The following is a 19,787-nucleotide window of genomic DNA, read 5'->3' as shown; positions in this document are numbered from 1 at the left end:
ACCTAATGACATCATGAAATCTCCAGTCCTCATGACATCATGAAATCTCCACACCTAATGACATCATGAAATCTCCACACCTAATGACGTCATGAAATCTCCACACCTAATGACATCATGAAATCTCCACACCTAATGACATCATGAAATCTCCACACCTAATGACATCATGAAATCTCCACACCTAATGACGTCATGAAATCTCCACACCTAATGACATCATGAAATCTCCACACCTAATGACATCATGAAATCTCCACACCTAATGACATCATGAAATCTCTAGTCCTAATGACATCATGAAATCTCCACACCTAATGACATCATTAAATCTCCACACCTAATGACATCATGAAATCTCTAGTCCTAATGACATCATGAAATCTCCACACCTAATGACATCATGAAATCTCTAGTCCTAATGACATCATGAAATCTCCACACCTAATGACATCATGAAATCTCTAGTCCTAATGACATCATGAAATCTCTAGTCCTAATGACATCATGAAATCTCCACACCTAATGACATCATGAAATCTCCAGTCCTAATGACATCATGAAATCTCCACACCTAATGACATCATGAAATTTTCACACCTAATGACATCATTAAATCTCCACACCTAATGACATCATGAAATATCCAGTCCTAATGACATCATGAAATCTCCACACCTAATGACATCATGAAATTTTCACACCTAATGACATCATGAAATCTCCACACCTAATGACATCATGATATCTCCACACCTAATGACATAATGAAATCTCCACACCTAATGACATAATGAAATCTCCACACCTAATGACATCATGAAATCGCCACACCTAATGAAATCATGAAATCTCCAGTCCTAATGACATCATGAAAGCTCCACACCTAATGACATCATGAAATCTCCACACCTAATGACATCATGAAATCTCCAGTCCTAATCACATCATGAAATCTCCACACCTGACATCATGAAATCTTCACACCTAATGACATGAAATCTCCAGTCCTAATGATATCATGAAATCTCCACACCTAATGACATCATGAAATCTCCAGTCCTAATGACATCATGAAATCTCCACACTTAATGACATCAGGAAATTTTCACACCTAATGACATCATGAAATCTCCACACCAAATGACATCATGAAATCTCCACACCTAATGACATCATGAAATCTCCACACCTAATGAAATCATGAAATCTCCAGTCCCAATGACATCATGAAAGCTCCACACCTAATGACATCATGAAATCTCCAGTCTTAATCACATCATGAAATCTCCACACCTAATGACATCATGAAATCTCCACACCTAATGACATCATAAAATCTCCACACCTAATGACATCATGAAATCTCCAGTCCTAATGACATCATGAAATCTCCACACCTAATGACATCATGAAATCTCCACACCTAATGACATCATGAAATCTCCAGTCCTAATGACATCATGAAATCTCCACACCTAATGACATCATGAAATCTCCACACCTAATGACATCATTAAATCTCCAGTCCTCATGACATCATGAAATCTCCAGTCCTCATGACATCATGAAATCTCCAGTCCTCATGACATCATGAAATCTCCAGTCCTCATGACATCATGAAATCTCCAGTCCTAATGACATCATGAAATCTCCACACCTAATGACATCATGAAATCTCCACACCTAATGACATCATGAAATATCCAGTCCTCATGACATCATGAAATCTCCACACCTAATGACATCATGAAATCTCCAGTCCTAATCACATCATGAAATCTCCACACCTAATGACATCATGAAATCTCCACACCTAATGACATCATGAAATATCCAGTCCTCATGACATCATGAAATCTCCACACCTAATGACATCATGAAATCTCCAGTCCTAATGACATCATGAAATCTCCACACCTAATGACATCATGAAATCTCCAGTCCTCATGACATCATGAAATCTCCAGTCCTAATGACATCATGAAATCTCCACACTTAATGACATCATGAAATCTCCACACTTCATGACATCATGAAATCTCCAGTCCTCATGACATCATGAAATCTCCAGTCCTCATGACATCATGAATTCTCCAGTCCTCATGACATCATGAAATCTCCAGTCCTAATGACATCATGAAATCTCCACACCTAATGACATCATGAAATCTCCACACCTAATGACATCATTAAATCTCCAGTCCTCATGACATCATGACATCTCCAGTCCTCATGACATCATGAAATCTCCAGTCCTCATGACATCATGAAATCTCCAGTCCTCATGACATCATGAATTCTCCAGTCCTCATGACATCATGAAATCTCCAGTCCTAATGACATCATGAAATCTCCACACCTAATGACATCATGAAATCTCCACACCTAATGACATCATTAAATCTCCAGTCCTCATGACATCATGACATCTCCAGTCCTCATGACATCATGAAATCTCCAGTCCTCATGACATCATGAAATCTCCAGTCCTAATGACATCATGAAATCTCCACACCTAATGACATCATGAAATCTCCACACCCAATGACATCATTAAATCTCCAGTCCTCATGACATCATGAAATCTCCACACCTAATGACATCATGAAATCTTTAGTCCTAATGACATCATGAAATCTCTAGTCCTAATGACATCATGAAATCTCCACACCTAATGACATCATGAAATCTCCAGTCCTAATCACATCATGAAATCTCCACACCTAATGACACCATGAAATCTCCAGTCCTCATGACATCATGAAATCTCCAGTCCTAATGACATCATGAAATCTCCAGTCCTAATGACATCATGAAATCTCCACACTTAATGACATCATGAAATCTCCACACCTAATGACATCATGATATTGTACATGGTAATTGTTATATATTGTACATATGATATAGACATAGATAGATAGTACTTTATTGATTCCTTCAGGAGAGTTCCCTCAGGATAATATAATATAATACATCAGTATATATAATATACTGTACATATATTATGTAAATATTACGTATATATGTTATATTTTATATTGCTATATTTAGTCTATACCTGCATTGTCCTTTCCATCCTTACACTTTCCATCATTGGAACTGAGCTACTGTGTGGAACAATTTCCCTTGTGGCTCATTAAAGTTTGTCTAAGTCTAAGTCTAAATAGTTGTTTTTTTATTAATTGCCATGATAAAAATGCAATATAGCTTCTTTGCTGAAAAAAAAAATTAAAGGCTCAATTGGACAAAATGTTGTTAGAAGCTATGAAAGCAAAACTCTTGTTTTGTGTTGATGTTTGAAGCTAAAATGCTTCAATATATTCAACTTCTTAGAGGATCTTGAACAGAATATATCAGAGCTTTAACCTGATGAACTTTTCACATGATGATAATTGCAAAGAAAAGAACGATACTGTTTGATGTAAATATGTCTGATCCCAGTTGTCTTTGTATGTAATCATTAAAATACATCATTAAATCATACAATTTCACACAATTTACATGGTATACCGGTACTATACCGCCTCTAAAAAGTACCGGTTCCCCCCCACCTTTTTTTTTTAACGTGCATGACGGCGCATCGTCACGTCATGACATTGCTGGTTTCACCAGCAGAGGAGCATGTTCGGCAGCGCGCACCCACGGAGTACTTACAAGCAGACACTGAGTGGAGACGGACAAGGAAGAACGGACGCATTTTGGTGTAAAAAGTAAAGATTAAGGTGAAGTTATAACACTGAAACACCCTCAGGAAAAGGTGCTTTAAGACATGGCTCGCTAGTTAGTTACTCACGTCCAGCAGCTAAATCAATAATCCTTGTCTCCATGGCGACAAATAGAGTAAGTTTCTTACAAGTAGCATTATCACTGGAGGACGAGGAATAGCTAAACATGCTTCACTACACACCGTAGGGGGATACAATAGCTCACCGGCGTCACAATGTAAACAAACGCCATGGGTGGATCTACACCTGACATCCACTGTAATGATACCAAGTACAGCAGCGTGTCTAGTCGATACTACTATGATTAGATCGACATCTTCTTTCGATTTTTTAAAATTTACATTGTTTATAAACTTAGGAAATACGTCCCTGGACACATGAGGACTTTGAATGTAACCAATGTATGATCCTGTAACTACTTGGTATCGGATCGATACCTAAATGTGTGGTATCATCCAAAACTCATGTAATGTATCAAAGAAGAGAAGAATAAGTGATTATTACATTTTAACAGAAGTGTAGATAGAACATGTTAAAACAGAAAATAAGCAGATATTAACAGTAAGTGAACAAGTAGATTAATAATTCATTTTTACAGTTTGTCCTTTATAATGTTGACAAAATAATAGGTAGATAAATGACACAATATGTTACTGCATACCTCAGCAGACTAATTAGGAGCCTTTGTTTGTTTACTTACTACTAAAAGACAAGTTGTCTAGTATGTTCACTATTTTATTTAAGGACTAAATTACAATAATAAACATATTTTTTTGTTAAAATAAAGCAAATAATGCCATTTTTTGTGGTCCCATTTCTTTAGAAAAGTATCGAAAAGTTTCTAAATACATTGGTATCGGGACAACCCTACACTGGATCGGCTTTTGGCGAAGAATATTAAAGTGATTGCCACTTTTTAATATTAAAAAAAAATTATTGAGACACCCCTGGTGTAGAGAGAAAAAAGCACCATCGTTGCTTAAAATATGTAAAAGCAAAAATTTTAAAAAGAAAATAAATAATAAAACGAGGTAGATAAAATGTGTGAAATGCCCCCCTCTACCTCAAAGAACTACTCACCCCCAAATCCTCCACACGACACCTCCGCTCCGGACAGGGTAACCTCCTCCAACCTCCGAGGACAAAGCTACGAACAATGGGAGACCGGACTTTCTGCTCCGCCGCTCCCAGTCTGTGGAACGCTCTCCCTGACCACCTGAGGGCACCTCAGACTGTGGATGCTTTTAAAAAAGGCTTAAAAACCCTTCTTTTTGGTATGACTGTTAATGTGATTTTAACTTTAGGGATGTCCGATAATGGCTTTTTTGCCGATATCCGATATTCCGATATTGTCCAACTCTTAATTACCGATACCGATATCAACCGATACCGATATCAACCGATACCGATATATACAGTCGTGGAATTAACACATTATGCCTAGGGTATGGTGAAGAAAAGGTCCTTTTTAAAAAAAAATTATAAAATAAAATAAGATAAATAAATTAAAAACATTTTCTTGAAAAGAAAAGAAAGTAAAACAATATAAAAACAGTTACATAGAAACTAGTAATGAATGAAAATGAGTAAAATTAGCTTTTAAAGGTTAGTAATATTAGTGGACCAGCAGCACGCACAATCATGTGTGCTTACGGACTGTATCCCTTGCAGACTGTATTGATATATATTGATATATAATGCAGGAACCTGAATATTAATAACAGAAAGAAACAACCCTTTTGTGTGAATGAGTGTGAATGGGGGAGGGAGGTTTTTTGGGTTGGTGCACTAATTGTAAGTGTATCTTGTTTATTTTTATTTAATAAAAAATAAAATTAAATAAATAAATAAAAAATACGATACCGATAATAAAAAAAAAACGATACCAATAATTTCCGATATTACATTTTAAAGCATTTATCGGACATTTCTAGTAAAATTCGATAAAAAATATTTGCAAAAAATAAAATAAAAACTTATTTTAAAAAAAATACTTTTTTTTTTTTAGATATATGCAGTTTTTAGCTATTAGGCTGTTCTAGTTTTTATTTTTATTTATTTTTTATTATCTTTTTATTTTTATTTTTTTTAATACACTGTAGCACTTTGAGGTTGTTTACTCAATGTAAAGTGCTTTTTACAAATAAAATCTATTATTATTATTATTATTGTGTATTTTTAGTGGTTGCATTTTTAAGTATGAACACCTTTTTTTAAAATGATATCAAAAGAGGTATATTGAGAGTAATTCCATTCAAATATCTAGCTTGAATCCGGTTTAGTTAACTTTACAAATTGCCTTTTTGGCTGAAATGTCATTTGCAAGACTCAGCAATGTAAACATGGCCCACAATGAAGAAAGTAGTTCCTCTGTCACATAATTAGGAGCAGATTTGACTTCCTTCTCCAGAGATGCTCGCCGGGTCAAATTCAACTTGCATGCAAAATTGCAATCCTGGCTGTTTTATTGAACTGGCCTAATAAAAGTCAATTGTGTCATTTTCACAGGGCGTCGGGTCTAATGCGTGTCCGCCATAAATATCGAGGCACCACTTATTTACAAGTACCTGCGGCCCAAGCGCGGTTTGCTTTACGAGGGTGGCGACTAAGGGTCAGTGATAACAAGCGCGGCGTTTAAAAGGAGAAGGGATTCGCCGCTGAATTCCTGTCTGTCACTCCACATAAATCGCGGCGGGCCATGAATTAGGCGGCGGTCACGGCGGGGCCTCCCCCCCAAAAAAGGGCCCCGGGAATGGACAAAAAAGGGAAAACGCAGGCGTGAGACATTGGCTCAAAGGTCAGCATCCGTCTGGTGCTGGGGGGGGTTGGGGTTAATATGTCGTCCTTTAAGTGACTGCTTTCAGCTCGGGTTACTTCATGGTGAATAACGGCCGGAACATAACGCCATGTTGTCCAGCCATACTACCGTGTATGAAGTACTCATAAGAGAATACAATGATTTGCAAACTCTTTTTTTTTTTCAATTGAATAGACTGCAAAGAAGATGTTTAATGTTGTTCAACAGTCTTTGTTGTGGTATTTTAGGCTTCATAATGCGCCACACATTTTCAATGGGAGACAGGTCTGGACTACAGGCAGGCCAGTCTAGTACCCGCAGTCTTTCACTATGAAGCCACGCTGTTGTAACACGTGGCTTGGCATTGTCTTGCTGAAATAAGCAGGGGCGTCCATGATAATGTCGCTTGGATGGCAACATATGCTGGTTGCTCCAAAAGCTGTATGTACCTTTCAGCATTAATGGTGCCTTCACAGATGTGTAAGTTACCCATGTCTTGGGCACTAATACACCCCCATACCATCACAGATGCTGGCTTTTCAACTTTGCGCCTAGAACAATACGGATGGTTCTTTTCCTCTTTGTTCCGGAGGACACAACGTCCGCAGTTTCCAAAAACAATTCGAAATGTGGACTCGTCAGACCACAGAACACTTTTCCACTTTGCATCAGTCCATCTTAGCGAAGTCGGCTGCGTTTCTGGGTGTTGTCGATAAATGGCTTTCGCTCTGCATGGTAGAGTTTTAACTTGCACTTCCAGATGTAGCGACTAGGGATGTCCGATAATGGCTTTTTGCCGATATTCCGATATTGTCCGACTCTTTAATTACTGACACCGATATCAACCGATACCGATATCAACCGATACTGATGTATACGGTCGTGGAATTAACACATTATTATGCCTAATTTGGACAACCAGGTATGGTGAAGATAAGGTCAATTTTTTAAAAATTAATAAAATAAAATAAGATAAATAAATTAAAAACATTTTCTTGAATAAAAAAGAAAGTAAAACAATATAAAAAAACGTTACATAGAAACTAGTAATTAACGAAAATGAGTCAAATTAACTGTTAAAGGTTAGTACTATTAGTGGACCAGCAGCACGCACAATCATGTGTGCTTACGGACTGTATCCCTTGCAGACTGTATTGATATATATTGATATATAATGTAGGAACCTGAATATTAATAACAGAAAGAAACAACACTTTTGTGTGAATGAGTGTAAATGGGGGAGGGAGGTTTTTTGGGTTGGTGCACTAATTGTAAGTGTATCTTGTGTTTTTTATGTTGATTTAACTAAAAAAAACAAAAAAACAACAACAAAAAAACCGATACCGATAAAAAAAAAAAACGATACCGATAATTTCCGATATTACATTTTAAAGCATTTATCGGACATCGCTAGAAGCGACCAACTGTAGTTACTGACAGTGGTTTTCTTTTCCTGAGCCCACGTGGTGATATCCTTTACACACTGACGTCGCTTTTTGATGCAGTACCACCTGAGGGATCGAAGGTTACGGGCATTCAATGTTGGTTTTCAGCCTCGCTGCTTACGTGCAGTGATTTCTCCAGATTCTCTGAAGCCTTTGATGATATCACGGAGCGTAGATGGTGAAATCCCTAAATTCCTTGCGATAGCTGGTTGAGAAATGTTGTTCCTAAACAAATTGCTCAGGCATTTGTTGACAAAGTGGTGACCCTCGCCCCGTCCTTGTTTGTGAATGACTGAGCATTTCATGGAAGCTGCTTTTACACCCAATCATGGCACCCACCCGTTCCCAATCAGCCTGTTCACCTGTGCGATGTTCCAAATAACTCTTTGATGAGCATTCCTCAACTTTCTCACTCTTTTTTGCCACTTGTGCCAGCTTTTTTGAAACATGTTGCAGGCATCAAATCCTAAATGAGCTAATATTTGCCAAAAAGAACAACATTTACCAGTTCCAACGTTAAATATCTTGTCTTTGCAGTCTATTCAATTGAATATAAGTTGGAAAGGATTTGCAAATCATTGTATTCTGTTTTTATTTACCATTTACACAACGTGACAACTTCACTGCTTCTGGGGTTTTGTACATTTACTTTTCATTGATGTTGCTGCACCTAGAATCTATCGTCTATTTGGCTTGTTTGGTGCACTCTTGAGAAAATAGATGCTCGGACTTTGAAGTTGCAGGTTTTTACGACTTGGTGAAAGAAAGAAAAACTTTCTCATGGACATGATCCCGCCTCTGTCCCGCCTCTAGACAGGGGCGGGGAAAAAAGCAGGCTTCACTACACATCTTAAAATGACTCAGCCCCAGATCTCACAGGCGTGTTCCTAGCCGGGCTTACTTTAAAGCACTTTTTAAACCGTCTCGATCCCAGCATCAAGGGGAGATTTGGTCTGTCGATAGAAAAAAAAAAACGAAGTCTTACTCTGATTGTTTCTTACTCTGGTCTTTGTTCTGTTGATCCCCATTCAGACTGTGAGCACCCTGGTGGTAGAAGAAGCCAGCGTGTCAGGAAATTACACCTGTTTGGCCCAGAATGAAGAAGGCAAAACCACAATGGCCGTTCCATTCTATGTAACTGGTGAGTACCGACCCTAATGTCACATCAAGTACTGTACGGTATTCCTAAGAAATACAATTAGAAAACCTATAGTTGCAATCAAAAAGTTAAAATAATGTCATGGCTGTCTTGAGTTTCCAATAATTTCCACAACTCCTATTTTTTTGTGATGTAGTGATTGGAGCACATAGTTGTTGGTCACAAAAAAAACATTCATGAAGTTTGGTTCTTTTATGAATTTATTATGGGTCTACTGAAAATGTGACCAAATCTAAAAGTATACATACAGCAATGTTAATATTTGCTTACATGTCCTTTGGCAAGTTTCATTCCAATAAGGTGCTTTTGGTAGCCATCCACAAGCTTCTGGCAAGGTTGAATTCTTGACAAAATTGGTGCAATTTAGCTCAATTTGTTGGTTTTCTGATATGGACTTGTTTCTTCTTTGGGAAGGCCATTCTAAAACCTTCATCCCAGCCTGATTTAGCCATGCCTTTACCACTTTTGACGTGTGTTTGGGGGGTCATTGTCCTGTTGGAACACCCAACTGCGCCCAAGACTGTCAGGTTCAAACACCGAACTATCTATTACACAAGACAAGAAGAAGGAATCAGGCAAAGACAGAGTTTAATTTTGCTCATGAGGAGAAACGTTTGGGGCTGTACACTCAGTTACAGTTTCACCCTACGCTCTAAGGTACAGTCCCACCTGCGCCTCTATTTATTCGGGTGTTCCCTAGTTAACATCACTGAGGCTGCTTCTGAAGGGAGGGGTAATGCAAGCAGCCCCCAGTAGACACAATACGTGATTATTCAGAATGGGAATGTGCTGACACTCGTGATTTCGCCCGGTCTCTGTTTTGTCTGCGTTGAGGTACTCGAAGTCCGTCCTTGGCTGTCAGCAGGCAGGGTCTGGAAACAAACTGCTGATGCGAGACAACTCGCAATGGAAGATTACAAGTCATGTGCCTCTGCACAGATAGAAAATTACAACTTCAGCACAATTGATAATAACCATAGCAACGGCCTTTAAGCATAAGAGTTGTGTGATAACTTATACATTATACCAACAAAGACCCAACCTCCGGGTTGACTATTTTAGGTTGTCTTGAAGAATTTGGAGGTAATCCTCCTTTTTTCATTGTCCCATTTACTCTCTGTAAAGCACCAGTTCCATTGGCAGCAAAACAGGCCCAGATCATAATACTACCACCACCATGCTTGACGGTAGGCATGGTGTTCCTGGGATTAAAGGCCTCACCTTTTCTCCTCCAAACATATTGCTGGGTATTGTGGCCAAACAGATACATTTTTTTGTTTCATCTGACATCACATGGACAAAGATAAGACCTTCTGGAGGAAAGTTCTGTGGTCACATTTTCAGTCGACCCCTAGAATGAAGGTTTTAGAATGTCCTTCCCAAAGTCCTGACTTAAACGTGTGGACAATGCTGAAGAAACAAGTCCATGTCAGAAAACCAACCAATTTAGCTGAACTGCACCAGTTTTGTCAAGAGATTATTGGGAACTCAAGACAGCCGTGACATTATGTTCTTTTATGTAAACTATTGATCGCGACTGTATGCGGATAGGGGTCCTTCTCAATATGACGATACGCCGAGGAAATGGGTTCCAACCTTAGCACGGTTTCTGGTACTGTATGTGCACCAGGAACATACAGTATGGGGTTGGTATTTGCTTGGCACAATATAATGCATCACATGTCATGATTTGTCTACTTTGTGTATTGACATGGTCAATCAATCAATCAATCAATCAATCAATGTTTACTTATATAGCCCTAAATCACAAGTGTCTCAAAGGGCTGCACAAGCCACAACGACATCCTCCTGGTCGTAGGCTATATGATGACCGGTACCAAAATATTAGTATCGGGACAACACTACTTTATCAGTACCGGAACACCATACAACCCATTCATCCATCCATCCATCTTCTTCCGCTTATCTGAGGTCGGGTCGCGGGGGAAGCAGCCTAAGCAGGGAAGCCCAGACTTTCCTCTCCCCAGCCACTTCGTCCAGCTCCTCCCGGGGGATCCCGAGGCGTTCCCAGGCCAGCCGGGAAACATAGTCCTCCCAACGTGTCCTGGGTCTTCCCCGTGGCCTCCTACCGGTTGGACGTGCTCTAAACACCTCTCTAGGGAGGCGTTCGGGTGGCATCCTGACCAGATGCCCGAACCACCTCATCTGGCTCCTCTCCGTGTGGAGGAGCACCGGCTTTACCTTGAGCTCCTCCCGGATGCCAGAGCTTCTCACTCTATCTCTAAGGGAGAACCCCGCCACCTGGCGGAGGAAGCTCATTTCGGCCGCTTGTACCCGTGATCTTGTCCTTTCGGTCATAACCCAAAGCTCATGACCATAGGTGAGGATGGGAACGTAGATCGACCGGTAAATTGAGAGCTTTGCCTTCCGGCTCAGCTCCTTCTTCACCACAACGGATCGATACAGCGTCCGCATTACTGAAGACGCCATCCACTCGTGAACAAGACTCCGAGGTACTTGAACTCCTCCACTTGGGGCAAGATCTCCTCCCCAACCCGGAGATGGCACTCCACCCTTTTCCCGGGCGAGAACCATGGATTCGGACTTGGAGGTGCTGATTCTCATCCCAGTGGCTTCACACTCGGCTGCGAACCGATCCAGTGAGAGCTGAAGATCTTGGCCAGATGAAGCCATCAGGACCACATCATCTGCAGAAATTTAGAGACCTAATCCTGCAGCCACCAAACCGGATCCCCTCTCAACGCCCTGACTGCGCCTAGAAATTCTGTCCATAAAAGTTATGAACAGAATGGGTGACAAAGGGCAGCCTTGGCGGAGTCCAACCCTCACTGGAAACGGGTCCCTAACTATGAGAATATCAGATTTATCATTCCTAATCATACAGTACTTTGTTGACCGCGGTGAGGCCTGTAAGCAATTAGCATTGGGCGACTGTAATTCTAACAACCCGGGTTGAACATGTCGAGTGTTTCGTGTACAATACAGGACTAGAGACGGGGGCGGGGGCCATTAATCCAAAGCAGGCACTCCCGTAGCTGTGCAGCAAACAAATCCCGAGCCATATGGAGTGCCATAATGGCACGCGTTGAAAAAAACAGCTATGAATAACTGCATTCTTTCCAGTCAGGTCATTCTTTTGTGTCTGTGAGAACGATGCAATGTGAATGTGCCCTTTATGGGCTTTTTTTTTCCTTCTTCTTCTTCTTCTTCTAACAAACAAAGACTTGGGCACAGATGGAATTGGGTGAACCCTAGTAAATACCAGACCCCTCCGCGTTCAAGTGTTCCCTAGAGCAGGGGTCCCCCAACTTTGTTTGCACCAGGGACCGGTTTAATGCAGGCATTATTTTCAGGGACCGGCTTTCCACATATGTGGCGGATAAATACATGTATAGCAAATAAGTGCAGGAAAAAATTAATACATGAAAAAACTCAACATAAAGTTGAATTAGTGGGAACCCCTGGCCATTGCAAAAATAACGCTCTCCATAGACATCATTCAAGTTTGTCTACGTCTAAGTCTAAGGCATTATATCTGTATGGTACTTAGACCTTGTGGATCATTAAAGTTTGTCTAAGTCTAAGTCTAAGGCATTATATCTGTACGGTACTTAGACCTTGTGGATCATTAAAGTTTGTCTAAGTCTAAGGCATTATATCTGTACGGTACTTAGACCTTGTGGATCATTCAAGTTTGTCTACGTCTAAGTCTAAGGCATTATATCTGTACGGTACTTAGACCTTGTGGATCATTAAAGTTTGTCTAAGTCTAAGGCATTATATCTGTACGGTACTTAGACCTTGTGGATCATTAAAGTTTGTCTAAGTCTAAGTCTAAGGCATTATATCTGTACGGTACTTAGACCTTGTGGATCATTAAAGTTTGTCTAAGTCTAAGGCATTATACCTGTACGGTACTTAGACCTTGTGGATCATTAAAGGGTGTCCAAGTCTAAAGCATTATATGTGTACGGTACTTAGACCTTGTGGATCATTAAAGTTTGTCTAAGTAAGTCTAAGGCATTATATATGTACGGTACTTAGACCTTGTGGATCATTAAAGTTTGTCTAAGTCTAAGTCTAAGGCATTATATCTGTACGGTACTTAGACCTTGTGGATCATTCAAGTTTGCCTAAGTCTAAGTCTAAGGCATTATATCTGTATGGTACTTAGACCTTGTAGATCATTAAAGTGTGTCTAAGGCATTATATCTGTACGGTACTTAGACCTTGTGGATCATTAAAGTTTGTCTAAGTCTAAGTCTAAGGCATTATATCTGTACGGTACTTAGACCTTGTGGATCATTAAAGTTTGTCTAAGTCTAAGGCATTATATCTGTACGGTACTTAGACCTTGTGGATCATTAAAGTTTGTCTAAGTCTAAGTCTAAGGCATTATATCTGTACGGTACTTAGACCTTGTGAATCATTCAAGTGTGTCTAAGTCTAAGTCTAAGGCATTATATCTGTACGGTACTTAGATCTTGTGGATCATTAAAGTTTGTCTAAGTCTAAGGCATTATATCTGTACGGTACTTAGACCTTGTGGATCATTAAAGTTTGTCTAAGTCTAAGGCATTATATCTGTACGGTACTTAGACCTTGTGGATCATTAAAGTGTGTCTAAGTCTAAGGCATTATATCTGTACGGTACTTAGACCTTGTGGATCATTAAAGTTTGTCTAAGTCTAAGACCAAGGCATTATATCTGTACGGTACTTAGACCTTGTGGATTATTAAAGTGTGTCTAAGTGTGAGGCATTATATCTGTATGGTACTTAGACCTTGTGGATCATTAAAGTTTGTCTAATTCTAAGGCATTATATCTGTACGGTACTTAGATCTTGTGGATCATTAAAGTTTGTCTAAGTCTAAGGCATTATATCTGTACGGTACTTAGATCTTGTGGATCATTAAAGTTGTCTAAGTCTAAGTCTAAGGCATTATATCTGTATGGTACTTAGACCTTGTGGATCATTCAAGTTTGTCTAAGTCTAAGGCATTATATCTGTACGGTACTTAGACCTTGTAGATCATTACAGTGTGTCTAAGTCTAAGTCTAAGGCATTATATCTGTACGGTCCTTAGACCTTGTGGATCATTAAAGTTTGTCTAAGTCCAAGTCTAAGGCCTTATATCTGTACGGTACTTAGACCTTGTGGATCATTCAAGTTTGTCTAAGTATTTTCTTTCTATACACAAGCTATTGGTGTGTCTGGTGGGACTGACGACAGTTAAGTGGGAGAAAATGCGGTCGGTTATAAATTATTTAATGTCTCTGTGCGGCCCGGTATCAAATGCGTCACGGACCGGTGGTTGGGGACCACTGCCCTAGAGTAATTCCACTCTCATCCAGAGGTGGAGAAAACCAAGGATGGAGGAATGCCTCCAAAAAGAAAAAAAAAATGTACTAACAGCTGTCTTCTCTTACGGAACACAGAATGCTTTCCAGCGATCTGAATAAACAAGCAGAGTCTGGTCCCCCCCGGGGGGGCCCTTGACTTAGCTTCCCTGCAATCGGACCACTGTGCCATCGGCGACGCTGTCGTCCAGCAACGTGCTTCCAATTAGCCGTGATGAAACAGGAAATAAGCGCCGACTTGACATTCTTGTCCTCGCAACAAGATGCTCTGTGTCCTAAAGTCTCGTACATAAACACTTCCCCCACAAGACCACATCAGTCCACTCTCCAGAGATCCTGGGGACATTCTGTTTTGTTTCTTTGAACGTACAGTAGGCGACATCCGCCATAGGATACTCATTGAAAACCTTTTAGGATAGTCATCTCAGTTCCTTCGTTTTGCGTAAAAATGGCAAAACTTTGCAAAAATTGACATGCTTGTTCTTTGTAACAAAAAGCTCAATTAAAAACCATTAAAACATATATTTTTTATTTCTATTAATCTGAATCTGAACATAAACTAATGCAATCTTGGATATTTTTGAGATGTAAATTTGGTTTAGGAGTTATGTTTGAATAAATGTTCATTGCTTTTTTCGCATTATCTCAGGATTCTAAGAACATTACTGTCATATTGAGTAAAAAACACATTTTTGTCTTTGCAAACCTTATAAAATGTAATTTTTCTAGTAAAACCCACAAAGATACATTATTCCAGGCATTATTAGACATTTTTCATGTTTGGTTCAGGAATTATGTTTGAATACATTTTTATTGCTTTTTCTGCATTATCTCAGGATTCTAAGAAAATTACTGTCATATTGAGTAAAAAACAAATCTGCGTGTTTGGAAACCTTACAAACGCATATGTTTCTAGTAAAACTCACAAAGATACATTATTTCAGGTATTATTAGACATTTTGCATGTTTGGTTTATGAGTTATGTTTGAATACATTTTTATTGCTTTTTCCGCATTATCTCAGGATTCTAAGAACATTATTGTCTTATTGAGTAAAAAACACATTTTTGTCTTTGGAAAACTTACAAGCACGTTTCTAGTAAAACTCACAAAGATGCATTATTTCAGGCGTTATCAGACATTTTGCATGTTTGGTTTAGGAGTTACGTTTAGTATGACAATTATACTGTCATATTGGGTAAAAAACTAATTTTTGTCTTTGCAAACCTTATAAAATAAAATGTTTCTAGTAAAACTCACAAAGATACATTATACCAGGCATTATTAGACATTTTTCATGTTTGGTTTATGAGTTATGTTTGAATACATTTTTATTGCTTTTTTCGCATTATCTCAGGATTCTAAGAACATTACTGTCATATTGAGTAAAAACAAATTTTTGTGTTTGGAAACTTTACAAACGCATATGTTTCTAGTAAAACTCACAAAGATACATTATTTCAGGTATTATTAGACATTTTGCATGTTTGGTTTATGAGTTATGTTTGAATACATTTGTATTGCTTTTTCCGCATTATCTCAGGATTCTAAGAACATTTCTGTCATTGAAAAATAATTGTTTTATTTCTATTAATCTGAATATGAACATAAACCAATGCAATCTTGGATATTTTTGAGGTGTAAATTTGGTTTAGGAGTTATGTTTGAATACATTTTTATTGCTTTTTTCGCATTATCTCAGGATTCTAAGGACATTACTGTCATATTGAGTAAAAAACAAATTTGTGTGTTTACAAACCTTACAAACGCACGTTTCTAGTAAAACTCACAAAGATGCATTATTCCAGGCATTATTAGACATTTTGCATGTTTGGTTTAGGAGTTATGTTTGAATACATTTGTATTGCTTTTTTCGCATTATCTCAGGATTCTAAGAAAATTACTGTCATATTGAGTAAAAAGTAAGTTTTGTGTTTGGAAAACTTACAAACGCATATGTTTCAAGTAAAACTCACAAAGATACATTATTTCAAGCATTATTAGCCATTTTGCATGTTTGGTTTTGGAGTTATATTTGAATACATTTTTATTGCTTTTTCCGCATTATCTCAGGATTCTAAGAACATTATTGTCTTATTGAGTAAAAAACACATTTTTGTCTTTGGAAAACTTACAAGCACGTTTCTAGTAAAACTCACAAAGATACATTATTTCAAGCATTATTAGCCATTTTGCATGTTTGGTTTTGGAGTTATATTTGAATACATTTTTATTGCTTTTTCCGCATTATCTCAGGATTCTAAGAACATTATTGTCTTATTGAGTAAAAAACACATTTTTGTCTTTGGAAAACTTACAAGCACGTTTCTAGTAAAACTCACAAAGATACATTATTTCAGGCGTTATCAGACATTTTGCATGTTTGGTTTAGGAGTTATGTTTGAATACATTTTTATTGCTTTTTCCGCATTATCTCAGGATTCTAAGAACATTATTGTCTTATTGAGTAAAAAACACATTTTTGTCTTTGGAAAACTTACAAGCACGTTTCTAGTAAAACTCACAAAGATACATTATTTCAGGCGTTATCAGACATTTTGCATGTTTGGTTTAGGAGTTATGTTTGAATACATTTTTATTGCTTTTTCCGCATTATCTCAGGATTCTAAGAACATTACTGTCATATTTTGTAAAAACCATTTTTTGTGTTTGGAAAACTTACAAACGCACATGTTCTAGTAAAACTCACAAAGATACATTATTCCAGGCATTATTAGACATTTTGCATGTTTGGTTTAGGAGTTACGTTTAGTATGACAATTATACTGTCATATTGGGTAAAAAACAAATTTTTGTCTTTGCAAACCTTATAAAATAAAATGCTTCTAGTAAAACTCACAAATATACATTATTCCAGGCATTATTAGACATTTTTCATGTTTGGTTTAGGAGTTATGTTTGAATACATTTTTATTGCTTTTTCCGCATTATCTCAGGATTCTAAGAACATTTCTGTCATTGAAAAATAATTGTTTTATTTCTATTAATCTGAATCTGAACATAAACTAATGCAATCTTGGATATTTTTGAGGTGTAAATTTGGTTTAGGAGTTATGTTTGAATACATTTTTATTGCTTTTTTCGCATTATCTCAGGATTCTAAGGACATTACTGTCATATTGAGTAAAAAACAAATTTGTGTGTTTACAAACCTTACAAACGCACGTTTCTAGTAAAACTCACAAAGATGCATTATTCCAGGCATTATTAGACATTTTGCATGTTTGGTTTAGGAGTTATGTTTGAATACATTTGTATTGCTTTTTTCGCATTATCTCAGGATTCTAAGAAAATTACTGTCATATTGAGTAAAAAGTAAGTTTTGTGTTTGGAAAACTTACAAACGCATATGTTTCAAGTAAAACTCACAAAGATACATTATTTCAAGCATTATTAGCCATTTTGCATGTTTGGTTTTGGAGTTATATTTGAATACATTTGTATTGCTTTTTCCGCATTATCTCAGGATTCTAAGAACATTATTGTCTTATTGAGTAAAAAACACATTTTTGTCTTTGGAAAACTTACAAGCACGTTTCTAGTAAAACTCACAAAGATACATTATTTCAAGCATTATTAGCCATTTTGCATGTTTGGTTTTGGAGTTATATTTGAATACATTTTTATTGCTTTTTCCGCATTATCTCAGGATTCTAAGAACATTATTGTCTTATTGAGTAAAAAACACATTTTTGTCTTTGGAAAACTTACAAGCACGTTTCTAGTAAAACTCACAAAGATACATTATTTCAGGCGTTATCAGACATTTTGCATGTTTGGTTTAGGAGTTATGTTTGAATACATTTTTATTGCTTTTTCCGCATTATCTCAGGATTCTAAGAACATTATTGTCTTATTGAGTAAAAAACACATTTTTGTCTTTGGAAAACTTACAAGCACGTTTCTAGTAAAACTCACAAAGATACATTATTTCAGGCGTTATCAGACATTTTGCATGTTTGGTTTAGGAGTTATGTTTGAATACATTTTTATTGCTTTTTCCGCATTATCTCAGGATTCTAAGAACATTACTGTCATATTTTGTAAAAACCATTTTTTGTGTTTGGAAAACTTACAAACGCACATGTTCTAGTAAAACTCACAAAGATACATTATTCCAGGCATTATTAGACACTTTGCATGTTTGGTTTAGGAGTTACGTTTAGTATGACAATTATACTGTCATATTGGGTAAAAAACAAATTTTTGTCTTTGCAAACCTTATAAAATAAAATGCTTCTAGTAAAACTCACAAATATACATTATTCCAGGCATTATTAGACATTTTTCATGTTTGGTTTAGGAGTTATGTTTGAATACATTTGTATTGCTTTTTTCGCATTATCTCAGGATTCTAAGAACATTACTGTCATATTGAGTAAAAAAAAATTTTTGTGTTTGGAAACCTTACAAACGCACATGTTTCTAGTATAACTCACACAGATACATTATTCCAGGCATTATTAGACATTTTGCATGTTTGGTTTAGGAGTTATGTCTGAATACATTTCTATTGCTTTTTTCGCATTATCTCAGGATTCTAAGCACATTATTGTCTTATTGAGTAAAAAACAAATTTTTGTCTTTGGAAAACTTACAAACACATGTTTTTAGTAAAACTCACAAAGATACATTATTCCAGGCATTATTAGACATTTTGCATGTTTGGTTTATGAGTTATGTTTGAATACATTTTTATTGCTTTTTTCGCATTATCTCAGGATTCTAAGAACATTACTGTCACATGTAGTAAAAAAGGAATTCTGTTTGGAAACCTTACAAACGCATATGTTTCTAGTAAAACTCACAAAGATACATTATTTCAGGCATTATCAGACATTTTGCATGTTTGGTTTAGGAGTTATGTTTGAATAAATTTTTATTGCTTTTTTCGCATTATCTCAGGATTCTAAGAACATTACTGTCATATTTTGTAAAAACTATTTTTTGTGTTTGGAAAACTTACAAACGCACATGTTCTAGTAAAACTCACAAAGATACATTATTCCAGGCATTATTAGACATTTTGCATGTTTGGTTTAGGAGTTACGTTTAGTATGACAATTATACTGTCATATTGGGTAAAAAACAAATTTTTGTCTTTGCAAACCTTATAAAATAAAATGTTTCCAGTAAAACTCACAAATATACATTATTCCAGGCATTATTAGACATTTTTCATGTTTGGTTTATGAGTTATGTTTGAATACATTTTTATTGCTTTTTTCGCATTATCTCAGGATTCTAAGCACATTACTGTCATATTGAGTAAAAACAAATTTTTGTGTTTG

General features: G+C 37.1%; 1 protein-coding gene across 2 annotated transcripts in view; it reads left to right on the top strand.

Annotated features, from left to right (window-relative positions):
* The window catches only part of kdrl (kinase insert domain receptor like), a 234,004-nt gene that overhangs the window by 113,181 nt on the left and 101,036 nt on the right, over positions 1 to 19,787 (top strand). For both annotated transcript variants that reach the window (XM_062044282.1, XM_062044281.1), the window contains one exon: positions 9,006 to 9,114. In XM_062044282.1, the coding sequence (XP_061900266.1) occupies positions 9,006 to 9,114 (109 nt within the window). The remainder of the gene's footprint in view (positions 1 to 9,005; positions 9,115 to 19,787) is intronic.

The sequence above is a fragment of the Entelurus aequoreus genome, linkage group LG04 (genome assembly GCF_033978785.1).
Source record: "Entelurus aequoreus isolate RoL-2023_Sb linkage group LG04, RoL_Eaeq_v1.1, whole genome shotgun sequence".
In the NCBI taxonomy this organism is placed as follows: domain Eukaryota; kingdom Metazoa; phylum Chordata; class Actinopteri; order Syngnathiformes; family Syngnathidae; genus Entelurus; species Entelurus aequoreus.
This window is presented reverse-complemented; position numbering and strand designations above follow the sequence as displayed.